At 43.6% G+C, this 13,990-nt stretch overlaps 2 protein-coding genes across 7 annotated transcripts in view; one reads left to right on the forward strand and one right to left on the reverse strand.

Annotated features, from left to right (window-relative positions):
* The window catches only part of LOC308324283 (septin-9-like), a 188,070-nt gene that overhangs the window by 77,385 nt on the left and 96,695 nt on the right, over nt 1-13,990 (reverse strand). The window lies entirely within an intron of this gene.
* Nucleotides 786-9,919, forward strand: LOC308324284 (uncharacterized protein). 2 transcript variants are annotated; one of them, XM_080776291.1, is made up of 2 exons: nt 786-874; nt 8,253-9,919. In XM_080776291.1, the coding sequence occupies exon 2, from the start codon at nt 8,260-8,262 to the stop codon at nt 9,799-9,801; it is 1,542 nt and encodes a 513-aa protein (XP_080632417.1). In that variant the 5' UTR covers nt 786-874; nt 8,253-8,259; the 3' UTR covers nt 9,802-9,919. The 2 variants fall into 2 exon arrangements, with proteins under 2 accessions (XP_080632417.1, XP_080632416.1); XM_080776290.1 differs by lacking the exon at nt 786-874 and adding an exon at nt 4,179-4,227.

Here is a 13,990-nt window from a genome sequence, read left to right on the forward strand (position 1 = left end):
ACAGGCTGGGATGGCTTAGGGTCGACGACAGAGTACAGCATCTTGCAATGGGTCTGGTCCACAAGATTCGATACACCACCAAGATACCCATGTACCTGTCTAAATACTTCCTTAATGTAAACGAAGTCCACACCCACAACACCAGAGGGAGTGCAACTAACCATGTACAACCCAGATTCGGCACAAACAAGGGTCTAAATTCCTTTCCTATGCCACCAAAATGTGGAACGCCCTACCAACAGTCATTAAGACATGTGAATCCCTTGACTCCTTCAAAACCGCTCTCAAAGGGCACCTACGGACGGCTGCAATTCGAAACTGGCCTCTGTAAAATCTGAATCCCCCCACCGCCCACCCCCACCCCCCCCCATTTCCCCTCACTGTATATATATCTTTTCCCTTTTTGCTTCCTATAGGATGAATTCCTGTTCTGTTCTTTACCTACATAGAAGTGTCTATTTGTATGTCTCTAAATGTTTTGATGAATTGAACAATGTGGACCCTGTTGTAAACAAGTGTAATGCTTAATTGGGTCGTCCACTCACAGTTTTTGTATTGAGTTTGTGCTTGAAATGTACTGTAATTCTACAAACTGTTAATAAATATTTCAATCAAAAGAGAGAGAGAGAGAGAGAGAGAGAGAGAGAGCTACCTCTCATTCAGGTGATTAGGTTATCTTTACGGTGAAATGGAAGCCAAACAAGTTGATCCAGTTAGATTCATTTCAGAAGAAATGCTGCCGATAACACCAACCTCCTCTTTAACAGTTTCATTTTCAGTGAAATCACTGATGTGTTACAGGCTTCATAAAAGTTTACAGGCTCTCTCTCACAACAGCAGACCCACTAGACTAGACAGCATCAGACCTGAACAGGTTAGTACTAGGGTCACTAGGGTCACATGTGATATAAAGAATATTGGCTGACACAGTATATTGATATCTGAATTTGTTACTCCCCAATATCCTGAATATTGCAGCCATACAGGCTCTAGTTTATATTATATTTTTCTACTGAAATATACAGTGAAATAGTGTACAGTATACCATAATGCGATTGTGTGAGCGTGTGTGTAAAAAAAAGTGTGTGTGTGTGTGTGTGTGTGTGTGTGTGTGTGTGTGTGTGTGTGTGTGTGTGTGTGTGTGTATAACGCTATAAATAAAACCAATGGCCAAAAAAAGAAAATTCCCTTTAGGCCTGAGGCCGATTCTAAAAACGACTCTAAATCCTGACCTAAGTTTTCTGAAAAACTTCAAATATTTGTATAGCAGCATCAAAAGATTTACATTTTTGAATACTGTACAGAACCCAAAAATGGGTTCCCGGCCTGAGGGTGTAAAACACCAAAAGGGGTTCCCGCCCAGAATGGGTTAACTGCTCTCTCATGTATTTTGTCTTTTGCAAAAACAAAAACAGCAGATGGACAAGCTCAAAACTATAACTTTTCACAAGTCAAAAGTGTCAAAGACAGAGGAAAACAATTGCTTCGTAAATTCACAATGCAAGGGGTTGTGAGCTCATGCGGCCCCCACCTTCACTTAGAGAGAGAGAGAGAGAGAGAGAGAGAGCTTCCTCCTGCATGGTGTTGAATGGTAAACAGACAAGTGGAATTATCTGATGAATCAAAACACTAACTCAGTACGCTCACTTGCAATTCCCTAGCATGACATTTTGACCTCATTATTCTAAAAATGTCTTCTACATCCTGACAGTTTTCTGAAAAAGCTATGTTTATATGTCAGTCGTTCTTCTCGATTTTTCAAAAATAGCAGACCTACAAGCTCGTAGCGCGCTGAGCTTGTAGATCTGCTATTTTTCAATAGCTAAAGCTTAACATAATGCTAACACCAAAAGGGGTTCCCGCCCAAAATGGGTTAAGTAGGTGTAGCAAGCCATTTGCATCTTCTATTCAAACTAAAACATGTTCATTGACCAGCCCTTAGCACCCTTTAGTCCAGACTTAGGACCACGCATAATTATTTATTTTGATACTCAAGTGTTGCTAACGCCATCTGTTCTTTTGTCCTGCAGGAACAACAGTATAGGCTACCTGTACGTCAATTTAAATATCAATATGCATAGTATGTCTATTGTCTAGACATGCATGCCTCCTGGTGAGAGCAGGAGTGGACCTGGTGAGACGTAGGAGGGGCCCGGACAGGAGTCATCCCACAGAGCCTAGTCCCTCCACATAGGAGGGGCCCGGACAGGAGTCATCCCACAGAGCCAGCTAGTCCGGCCTCCACATGCCAGAATTGTACCTCTCAGTCCCATCATAGTAGTTCCGCAGTGGTTCCAAAGGATTGTGCAGCCCCGTCTTTCCCGGATTTTCGTTCTAGAGAGAAAAACTCTACCATACCACTGTCCAGGGGTGGAAAAAAGTACTCAGGTATTTGACTTAAATTAAATCAATACTGCAGCGTAGAACTACTGTTACATGCAAAAGAGTAAAAGTACTAAAGTATTTATTGGTGTCAAAATGTACTTAATGTACTTAATGAACAGCACAGTAACGGGAGTCTCCATGTCTCGCCAGCTCTTTAGTGAAACAGAAAATACATTTTCAGGTCGGGATGCCAATTTCATCCAATCAGGACAGAGAACTCAAACAGGATACAAATGTAAACAAGTGAAATGGGATCAGACGACACAGAAATGAGCAGACAAAATTGAGACGGGAACACTGGACCCCTCCCTACTTATTTTGATGGAAATAAGCGAAATTAGCACAAAAAACCAACCCCCATCGAGGGCTTATATTAGGGGAAGTAGCCAATACTGCACTTTTGCACAAAATAACACCTGGACCTCTTTGGTGGGGACGTAACAACTACAAATAAAGGTATGAAAGTCTTCTAGCATGGAATTCTCCTTTAACCCATTTTGGGCGGGAACCCCTTTTGGTGTTTTAAACATTATGGTATAATTTAGCTATTGAAAAATAGCAGATCTACACAAGCTCATAGCGTGCCACCGGGTGGCGCGCTTACGAGCTTGTAGATCTGCTATTTTTGAAAAATCGTGAAAATGTGTCACAGATCTTGGAATATATTCTTTCAGAGCGAACGTTTTTAACTCAAATATCTTTGCTTCTGGGGGAAGTCCCTGGAACAACATGTTTTTAGATGCAGCGGGTCAGCGGCCAATTACAGATAATTCATTCATTGACATTAAAAAAGGTTGAGCACCACTGACATAGAAACATAGGTTTTTCAGAAAACGGTCTTTTCAGTTTAGAAGACTTTTGTAGAATCGAGCTCAGGTCTATGTTAAAAGGCTAAACAATAAATCACTTCCACTGCCTTAAAACAACCCATCCCAATGCATTGTGCTGCATGACTCATGAACTTGTCTGTCTGTCTGTCTGTCGCAACCCATGTGATTACCTCTAGCTGGCATACAGTATACACAACAATGCCCCTGAGACGGGCAGACAGACAGACAGACAGACAGACAGACAGACAGACAGGCAGGCAGGCAGGCAGACAGGCAGGCATACAGACAGACAGACAGGCAGAGGCAGGCAGGCAGGCAGGCAGAGAGAGAGAGCTTCGGTTGCTCAATAGCAAATATCCCCATTATCAAAATGCATTACTAATTTACATGGCTTGTATGAAGTGCTTGATTCTGATCTGTCAATCACTGAATTCAGCTAGTGTGCCATTTGTTTTAACATAGACCACTGAACTAAAAAAAAACAGACCTCTGTGTAATCAAAAGTCTCAGAGCACCTGGCTCATATATCTACCCCATCCATTGCATAAGGAGGACAGTAAAACTATATAGCCTAAAAAAACGCCGGTGGCTTAATAATTAACACATCAACAAACAAGTATGGCAAGTATTACCCTCCATTATTGACTGTGTGTACGTAATGAAAGCAAATAAGTCGGCCTCCGAGTTTCACTTTCAACTCTTTGTCCTGTTTTCAATAATGGTACATTTATGCACAGCACACGAGGTGGGGAGTCGGGACTTGTTGTGAAGATGTATGAAAGCCACGGTTTCATTTCAGAGTAAGCGCTGTGGACGGTAACTGCAGCAACAAGCCCCTCCTCCTCTGTTACAGTTCCATTTACAGTGAAGTCATAATAACAGGAAGTGTTCCAAAAGCTCCCATCACGCTCCCACAGTGGCACAGACACAGCAGACACACACACACACACACACACACACACACACACACACACACACACACTACTGGAGCAGACCTAAAACAAACACACAGGTGAGTTTTATTATTATTCTGCCGATTCGATTCCTATATGTGATTATTTGCATCAGTATTTAGCTGTTTAAGCTCGTTTTAACGAGTAGATTAATCATGATTTTCACCTTCAAAAACATGTTTGGCAGTAATTTTAAAGCCTAGGATTTTGTGAGCACCCGAGACACTTTTTAAGTCAAGTCAAGTTTATTTACGTTTCAGTGAGGACTCAATGTTATATAATGTGATGGTCTTTTAGCAGACACGCCCCCTTCCTATACAAACCCAGAGAAACTTCAAGTTTTATTTTAACCACGATGGATTCTTCAAAAAGATGTCTTTGGTCCTGGTGTCTGATCATTTTCTTCTAATGGATGTGTGAGGGGGCCGTGTTTTTTTCAATTACTTATTTCCTTTATTTTTTGAATGAAAGAATTAAAACCATCATTTAAAAAAACATGCCCACCACTCACGTATTAGGACAATATTTGTCAAAAATTGTATTAGTAAGATAGCTCATCTTACGTACAGCTCATTTTAGTATTTTATCAGTGGCCAGAACAAAGCACGGGTGATGTCAATGAATCCAACATGGTTAAAATGGAGTTTGACGTTACAATGGATCTTTTTGTATAGGAAAATATCTAAAAATACTGAATCAAGAAACTTAAAAACTGTCGGGTCTCAGTAGCCTGGGTATGTGAAATATCCCTTTGAAATAATCTCGTAAAGTAGAAATAAAATACATTATGCTATTTGGCAGCTTGTAAGAGCCAAGATGTCTCCACTAGTCCTGATAGCTAATGTGTTTTTGGTTCAGCCTATCTTTTTATGGTTCAGCTTGTGCTTGTAGCTTCTGCAGTGTAACTATGGTCTGAACCCTGTGCTCGTTAGCAGAACCAGAATAATCTAGTAAGAGTGGCGACACTATAGTGTTGACTCCATATTATTAAAAGGATGGAGACTGATCTGGCGTGAAGCTCCGCCCCCTCCGCTATTCATGTCAGTGGAAGTTGCTCAGTGGCGTTTTGAAGCACCCGGAAGGACCGTCTACTTCCGCATTTGGGCACCAAATTTTGGTGCCCAAATGCGGAAGTGCAACCGAGCGCTCAATGTTAAAGCCCAGCTGCACGGGGTTTCCTCGTCATGAATCCACGGGTCCGCCTGCAGTCCCTCCTCTTACTGCTAGGGCCCAGTGCTTCAACGTTGTAAAGCCTCACTGGCCCCTTGGTTGACTCCCATTGTAACAATGGAATGCGGAAGTGCTCATTCTATCTCAATGAGATAGTTCCAATGGTTTGGAACTATAGCCCATTAGGCGCCCGCTTTGCGGGGGGATAAAAGCATGTCGCCACTCTCTTACTTACATTACCTTGGGCACAACTACCATACAGTATACCAGTGGTTTGCAACCAGTGGTCGGGGGACCACCAGTGGTTCCAGGTGGTGCCCAGCTAAAAATGATGGAGAGTAGGTAACCGCATGGACCCTTATATATATCTTTAACTCTTGAGTGTAAAATGACCCTTACGGGTCTATTTGGTTTCATGTTACGCTCTCAGGAGTTAAACATCTGCATTACTTAATGTAAAGGTCTACTGCACCATTAGAGTTAAACATCTGCATTACTTAATGCACAAGGTCTACTGCACATTTAGAGTTAAACATCTGCATTACTTAATGTACAAGGTCTACTGCACCATTAGAGTTAAACATCTGCATTACTTAATGTACAAGGTCTACTGCACCATTAGAGTTAAACATCTGCATTACTTAATGTACAAGGTCTACTGCACCATTAGAGTTAAACATCTGCATTACTTAATGTACAAGGTCTACTGCACCATTAGAGTTAAACATCTGCATTACTTAATGTACAAGGTCTACTGCACCATTAGAGTTAAACATCTGCATTACTTAATGTAAAGGTCTACTGCACCTTTAGAGTTAAACATCTGCATTACTTAATGTACAAGGTCTACTGCACCATTAGAGTTAAACATCTGCATTACTTAATGTAAAGGTCTACTGCACCTTTAGAGTTAAACATCTGCATTACTTAATGCACAAGGTCTACTGCACCATTAGAGTTAAACATCTGCATTACTTAATGCACAAGGTCTACTGCACCATTAGAGTTAAACATCTGCATTACTTAATGCACAAGGTCTACTGCACCATTAGAGTTAAACATCTGCATTACTTAATGTAAAGGTCTACTGCACCTTTAGAGTTAAACATCTGCATTACTTAATGCACAAGGTCTACTGCACCATTAGAGTTAAACATCTGCATTACTTAATGCACAAGGTCTACTGCACCATTAGAGAATGTAGAGTTAAACATCTGCATTACTTAATGCACAAGGTCTACTGCACCATTAGAGAATGTAGAGTTAAACATCTGCATTACTTAATGCACAAGGTCTACTGCACCATTAGAGTTAAACATCTGCATTACTTAATGCACAAGGTCTACTGCACCATTAGAGTTAAACATCTGCATTACTTAATGCACAAGGTCTACTGCACCATTAGAGATAAACATCTGCATTACTTAATGCACAAGGTCTACTGCACCATTAGAATTAAACATCTGCATTACTTAATGCACAAGGTCTACTGCACCATTAGAGAATGTAGAAGAATTGTCCTTTTGATCGTTTGCCTGTTATCTCCTACCCACAGCATGGAGTTGTGGACAAATATCTATATATATAACACCATTCTATGTTTTGGGTCAGAGTCTAAATGTCATCAAATGGTGGTCCGTGGCTCAAATGGTGAATAAATAAATGGGCCTTGATGTGAAACAGGTTGAAAACCACTGCCTTATACCATCGGCCTAGAGTGTTATCGTGTACTTTAAAGATTAGCAATCACCCACTAGAATATCGTCCTCACTCCCATTGCCTCGTCAATATTACAGACTGATCATCCAGAATGCGTTCTATGCACACAGAATAACTCGTCCTACTTCCGGGCCGCTTCCCTACGTGTTACCGATGATACTAATTAAGGCTCTGTTCCATTTAGTATGCAGTGGTTGTCAAACCTTTTTCAATTCAAGGACTCCCCATAACTCAAGAGTGTACCAATGGAACCAAATGGACCCCAAAGGGGCCATTTGGAGCCAACACACACAATAGCAGCACACTGACTCTGTTTGACCAGAATGGAACAGAGCCTTCATTAGTATCATTAGCCATGACTCTGTTTGACCAGAATGGAACAGAGCCTTCATTAGTATCATTAACCCTGACTCTGTTTGACCAGAATGGAACAGAGCCTTCATTAGTATCATTAACCCTGACTCTGTTTGACCAGAATGGAACAGAGCCTTCATTAGTATCATTAACCCTGACTCTGTTTGACCAGAATGGAACAGAGCCTTCATTAGTATCATTAGCCATGACTCTGTTTGACCAGAATGGAACAGAGCCTTCATTAGTATCATTAACCCTGACTCTGTTTGACCAGAATGGAACAGAGCCTTCATTAGTATCATTAACCCTGACTCTGTTTGACCAGAATGGAACAGAGCCTTCATTAGTATCATTAACCCTGACTCTGTTTGACCAGAATGGAACAGAGCCTTCATTAGTATCATTAACCCCGACTCTGTTTGACCAGAATGGAACAGAGCCTTCATTAGTATCATTAACCCTGACTCTGTTTGACCAGAATGGAACAGAGCCTTCATTAGTATCATTAACCCTGACTCTGTTTGACCAGAATGGAACAGAGCCTTCATTAGTATCATTAACCCTGACTCTGTTTGACCAGAATGGAACAGAGCCTTCATTAGTATCATTAACCCTGACTCTGTTTGACCAGAATAGAACAGAGCCTTCATTAGTATCATTAACCCTGACTCTGTTTGACCAGAATGGAACATGGAAGTAAGGAAGGGACCCCAAGTTCTTCCCAAAATGGCGTGTGTGCATAGCGCCCATTCCACGACAGCAGTCTGCAATATTTTCAAGCATAAAGGATTGACCTTTGTCTTCCTCTCTCTTTCCTTTGTTTTTGTATCCTCTTCTGTAGATTGACCATGTCTGCACATCACCTGATGTCAGGACGTCTCCTGACGTACACCTTAGCTCTGCTTCTCACCTCTGTGTCGGCCGCCGTTCAAACGCTCAATTCAATCGACGACCTGAAAAAGGTGGACTTCGGAGACTCCGTGCCCAAACACAGCCTCCTGCTGCTGCACTGGTTTGCCAACACGATCGAGATGGATAACAACGGTGTCATACATCTGACCTTTGAGCCAAACGGGAGGGATTACGGGGCTCATCATTATGGCAATTATGAGCGGATGCTGAACCAACTGCCTCAGGGATACCGCTACTACACTGTTGGAAACCTCAACCCGGATCTGAGCAGCTCCGTTAGACTGCCTCCTTATGTCACCCGTTCGCCTTATCACTTAATGGGAAACGAGGAAACTAACAGAGACCGGATCATAGTGAGGGTCAGAGAGAACATCAGCATCGTGCCGCAAACCAACCCGACCATCGACCAGGTGTACATCACACAGCACTACGGAGTGAACCGGGACCAGGGTACGAGCTACGACCCGTCACACACCTACCGCATCACCAACAACCTGCTGAGAGACATGAGACTGTTCTCCACTACTACGGGAGGAAACCAACGCAGATCGCTGCGGGAGATCCGAGACCACTTCGGGAGCAACATCGCAGATTGTGACATGATGCAGCTCAACAACACGTGGGGCGACCTCGCCTGCGTCGGGTTGCTGCTGTTCATCGTGATCACAGAAAGCCGTTGCCCCGTGAAACCCAGGAAGCAACGCTCCCAGCAGGTTCCTTCGGCCGACAGGGGTTCGAATGTGCCGCAGCGCTCTCGCGCACCTTCGGCTAGCAGAGGCTCAGCGACCGTACAAGCGTACCTGGCCGTCGACATGACAGAATACACACCACAAGCCATGAAACTCGAGGTCGGGACCGGTGAGAAAGGCAAGGCCGCGATACGCTGGAGTAACATCCCCCAGATCCATCTGGACCAAGACGTGATGGTGGTGCTGTTCAAGAACAACGGGGACGGCTCGTCCAGCAAAGTGTTCAAGTGCATCGACGGGGCGTCGGGGAGCTACCAGACCTCGGTTCCCCTGAACCCCGGCCTTCAGGTACGCCTCCAACGCGCCAGGAGGTGGTGCTGTGGGCTGTGGACGAGCGTGGGGGCAGAGCTAGCCAGGGGGCCGGAGTTCAACGCCGCCGCGACACAGCGACGGGTCCAAATACGCGGCTTCGACGCGCAGCTCCAGCTCTTTGTGGCGGACGGCAAGGCCTGTGCCCGCCTGTACGTGGGGAAGACCTTCACCGACTGGAAGAAGCTGTTCCGAAAGTCCTGGGTCGGCTTCTACTCGTCGCCGAGCAAAGTGCCGCGAGACTACGAGAGCTGGCGGTGGCAGTGGGCGACTAAGTTTGTGCGTTGCACCGAGTTGGACGACACAGCGTACCGCGCCTTCGAGTACCGCTCTGGCATGACGATCGCTCCGGGAGTCCTGGCGCGATTCATACCCCGCGGCGTGGAGGAGGTTCTCGCGCACACTTCGCCGTGGAATTGAAACTCTAGTGAAAAATATCTGGTTTCATTAATTCGCCGCCTAGAACGTCTCTTGACGTCTTCTGGTCCTTTGGCTCTCGTCGCCGAGATGGTCTTTTGATTTTATTGATTACATTTTTATTTTTTCAATAGGAACAGATTTTTTAGAATCCATTTCATTTTTTTGATCAAAACATGGTGGATTTGCGGCTCATAACTAAATTGTTTATGATCGCCGGTTATAAAATCAAAGTTTTGAGTGAGCAGCTTCCAAAATAAAATGGTTCTCCATTGACATGAATTGTGGCAGTTCGAGTATACATTCAGCCACTAGATGGCAGTGATGGTGGCAGGTGAGTTGAACTACAGCGGTACGATATTTCACCCAGCAACTGGTCAGAGAACTTTCCACCACTTGTGCAGCTTTAAAGTATGACTGATGACCAGTCTGCCTTTGTTTTCACATGCTGCTTCCAAGCTGGACATGAACTAGTTAAAAACTTGGGCCCGAGCCTGGCCTGCTTATTCTTGGGGAAGATGAAACGAAAAAGAATGACGACGTCCAAATGTAATTTCACTGCATCATAGTAGCAAATGTTTCAAACTGACATCACCAGCACACTGGTGTTCAGATCCGCAAGCTATTATGATGCACAGAAAGGACATGGCACTGGTGTCCATTTTGATAGCAAATTTAATTTAGTTTTAGTCATACGTTTGTCATCTGGAATGTTTCAGTTTTAGTCGACTAAATGTACAGTTGATTTTGTCGACTCCAATGTATCTTAGAAGGCCGGAATGCCTGATTTATACCTACAAGGTTGTGAGCTTGTAGAGCTTGTAAAAAAAAAAAAAAAAGTAAACTATATATTTTTTTTATTACAGAGTACTGTTTACGCTTCATACAATTTTAAGCCAAGTTATGTTTAATTTATCTTCCAATACACTTCTATTTTTACTGTTTGTTCATTTTGTTCATTTTATTTTTTTATTTTTTAAGAAAGAAAAAAGATAACATGATTTATTTTGTACTGGATTCAGACAATCCCATTTCAGACTGCTGTATTATTGATGATGATTAAACTGGATTGCTAAAGCTGGGTGTCAAAGTCCAATGCACGTTGCATGTACACAGGGCCGTATCATGTTAATCTATCTATCGCGCATTGCTAAGGTTTTATCGCAGGTTGTAACCCTTATTTTGAACGACAGAATGCTGTGTGTGGGCTACGGGTCTGGCCTGCTAGACGATTAAATCAATCCTACGGTTACTACGATTCTGGCGGGCTGCGCGTTAAAACGGCATGTTTGCTGTGGTTCCCACTGTTAGTTCCGCATACCTATGTAGTAAATAGGGCTTAAGGCCTAAACGATTCCATTGTGAAATGGCCACTCTGCATAATGAGTATATTTTCATGACAATGCTTTTTTGCACTTGCTATCAATCACACACTGTCCCCATGAAGCCTTGAATACATACATGGAGATTGTTGTGTCTCAAATGTCTCCACCTATCATCAAATCATTGGCTTAGGAATGTGACGACAACAAAACATTCTCCATGAAATCAAGGGTTCATGACATGGGGTGTGTGATTGTAATTGTAAAGTCATTTTTGGGGGGTTAAAATACTCCTTTAAGGATGGGCACTCCTTTTTGTACTATAATTTTCAAGACGGGAACCCCTTTTGGGGTTGTTGCTATTTACAGTACAACATTATTATTTTTTTAATAAATATGTAGGACGTGTACTTGTATCAAAGTAGTTTTATACCGTGGTATTGTTTTGTTACTTTGACTAAATTCCAAACTGAGTATTTCTTCCACGGCGGCTGAAAACAAGAAGCCCGCTTTGTTCCTCAATAAAGAGTCGTCATCAACCTCCACAGCCAAGTGTGATCGGCACAGCCTTCAGCTCAAAGCCAGTCCTCCTCCTCCAAGACCATTTAAACGTCCATGCAATCGGTGCTTAATTCTAATGACAAACAGCCATCGTTGGAATTCATTTTCCACATTCGTAACATACACTCGACTCCAGAAATAGCCATCAATGATTTGCATATATTGTCTGCCTTTGATCTTCAATTGATTGTATTTTCTTTGATGCTTATAGCGTAGGATGTTGATAAAACAAGACATCCGCTTTGCTCTCCTCTCTAGTCTCCAAAGGAATGCACTCATCCTAACTTAGGCTGACCCCCAAACACACATTGGTCATGGAATGAAGCTAAATTAAATTCTGTACACTTGTACAAACACACACTCTCTCTCCAAGATCTCCAGAAGGAAATAACAGGGAACAGAAAGTGTGTTTTCGGCTCCCAAGTCACAGAGCATGAACTCCACACAGCAGGCCAGAGGGATTATGGGTAGTCACAGAGCATGAACTCCACACAGCAGGCCAGAGGGATTATGGGTAGTGACAGAGCATGAACTCCACACAGGCCAGAGGGATTCTGGGTAGTCACAGAGCATGGACTCCACCAGAGCCATAGAGTAAGACAGAGTTATGATGACATTGAGGGGGCAGAAAACAGAGCGCTGCTGTTGTTCATGCAGCCTGGAGAGTGACAAGCTGGAGTTTGAAATACATAATTGTTTTCGGCGCAAATATCAGCAATCTTAGGCATGTGTGCAACATGCCAACTGTTTTAAAGTACTGTACAGTGACAACTAAAGTCTCTGTAATGTTTATGTCGTACTATTACTAAAAAAAAAAAAAACTATCTAAAATAAGAGATTTAAGATCATTAAAGCTGGGCTGTTGCCCTGAGTCCAGTGCATTCTGCCAACTTCCGTTCCAGGACATTGTAACTCTTCGCTATAGGGGGCTTTTCACCAATAAAAAGTATATGTAGGAGTCAGAGCCGCCGCCATTGGACTGGCCCCATCATAAGTGAACGGAGTTGTCGTAACGCTATGGCTCTGGACTCCACAGCTCAGAGGGATTCTGGGTAACAACCAAAAGGTGCTTCAGTTCAGTCCGAGTCATGTGACCAGTTCCGCACCAAGCGGAGCACAACACAGAGCGTCGTAAAGCGCCCCGCGCTCCGCTTCCCCCGACGCTCAGGAGCAAAGCCAGGCCAATAGAAGAGCAGATAGTTAAAGCCAGGCCAATAGGAGAGCAGATAGTTAAAGCCAGGCCAATAGGAGAGCAGATAGTTAAAGCCAGGCCAATAGGAGAGCAGATAGTTAGGTCATTCTTATTCACGTTCTTTCTGGAACAATAAAAACACACAGGGAAACGGTCCAGTTGAGTTGCTTCCCCCGGGGAGGTCAGGACGGGGTTGGAAACTGTTCTGTGATCTGAATGATGAGAGAGTGGAGGAGGTGGGAGGACAGTATACTGGTGTTGAAACTGATCTGTGATCTGATCTGAATGATGAGAGAGTGGAGGAGGTGGGAGGACAGTATACTGGTGTTGAAACTGATCTGTGATCTGATCTGAATGATGAGAGAGTGGAGGAGGTGGGAGGACAGTATACTGGTGTTGAAACTGATCTGTGATCTGATCTGAATGATGAGAGAGTGGAGGAGGTGGGAGGACAGTATACTGGTGTTGAAACTGATCTGTGATCTGATCTGAATGATGAGAGAGTGGAGGAGGTGGGAGGACAGTATACTGGTGTTGAAACTGATCTGTGATCTGATCTGATCGATGAGAGAGTGGAGGAGGTGGGAGGACAGTATACTGGTGTTGAAACTGATCTGTGATCTGATCTGAATGATGAGAGAGTGGAGGAGGTGGGAGGACAGTATACTGGTGTTGAAACTGATCTGTGATCTGATCTGAATGATGAGAGAGTGGAGGAGGTGGGAGGACAGTATACTGGTGTTGAAACTGATCTGTGATCTGATCTGATCGATAAGAGAGTGGAGGAGGTGGGAGGACAGTATACTGGTGTTGAAACTGATCTGTGATCTGATCTGAATGATGAGAGAGTGGAGGAGGTGGGAGGACAGTATACTGGTGTTGAAACTGATCTGTGATCTGATCTGAATGATGAGAGAGTGGAGGAGGTGGGAGGACAGTATACTGGTGTTGAAACTGATCTGTGATCTGATCTGAATGATGAGAGAGTGGAGGAGGTGGGAGGACAGTATACTGGTGTTGAAACTGATCTGTGATCTGATCTGAATGATGAGAGAGTGGAGGAGGTGGGAGGACAGTATACTGGTGTTGAAACTGATCTGTGATCTGATCTGATCGA

The sequence above is a fragment of the Protomyctophum bolini genome (genome assembly GCF_963924005.1).
Source record: "Protomyctophum bolini genome assembly, chromosome: 11".
NCBI lineage: Eukaryota > Metazoa > Chordata > Actinopteri > Myctophiformes > Myctophidae > Protomyctophum > Protomyctophum bolini.

What these genes read in the sequence shown, in the direction of transcription:
- LOC308324284 (XM_080776291.1), top strand. Translation starts at nt 8,260, where the DNA reads ATGTCTGCACATCACCTGATGTCAGGACGTCTCCTGACGTACACCTTA.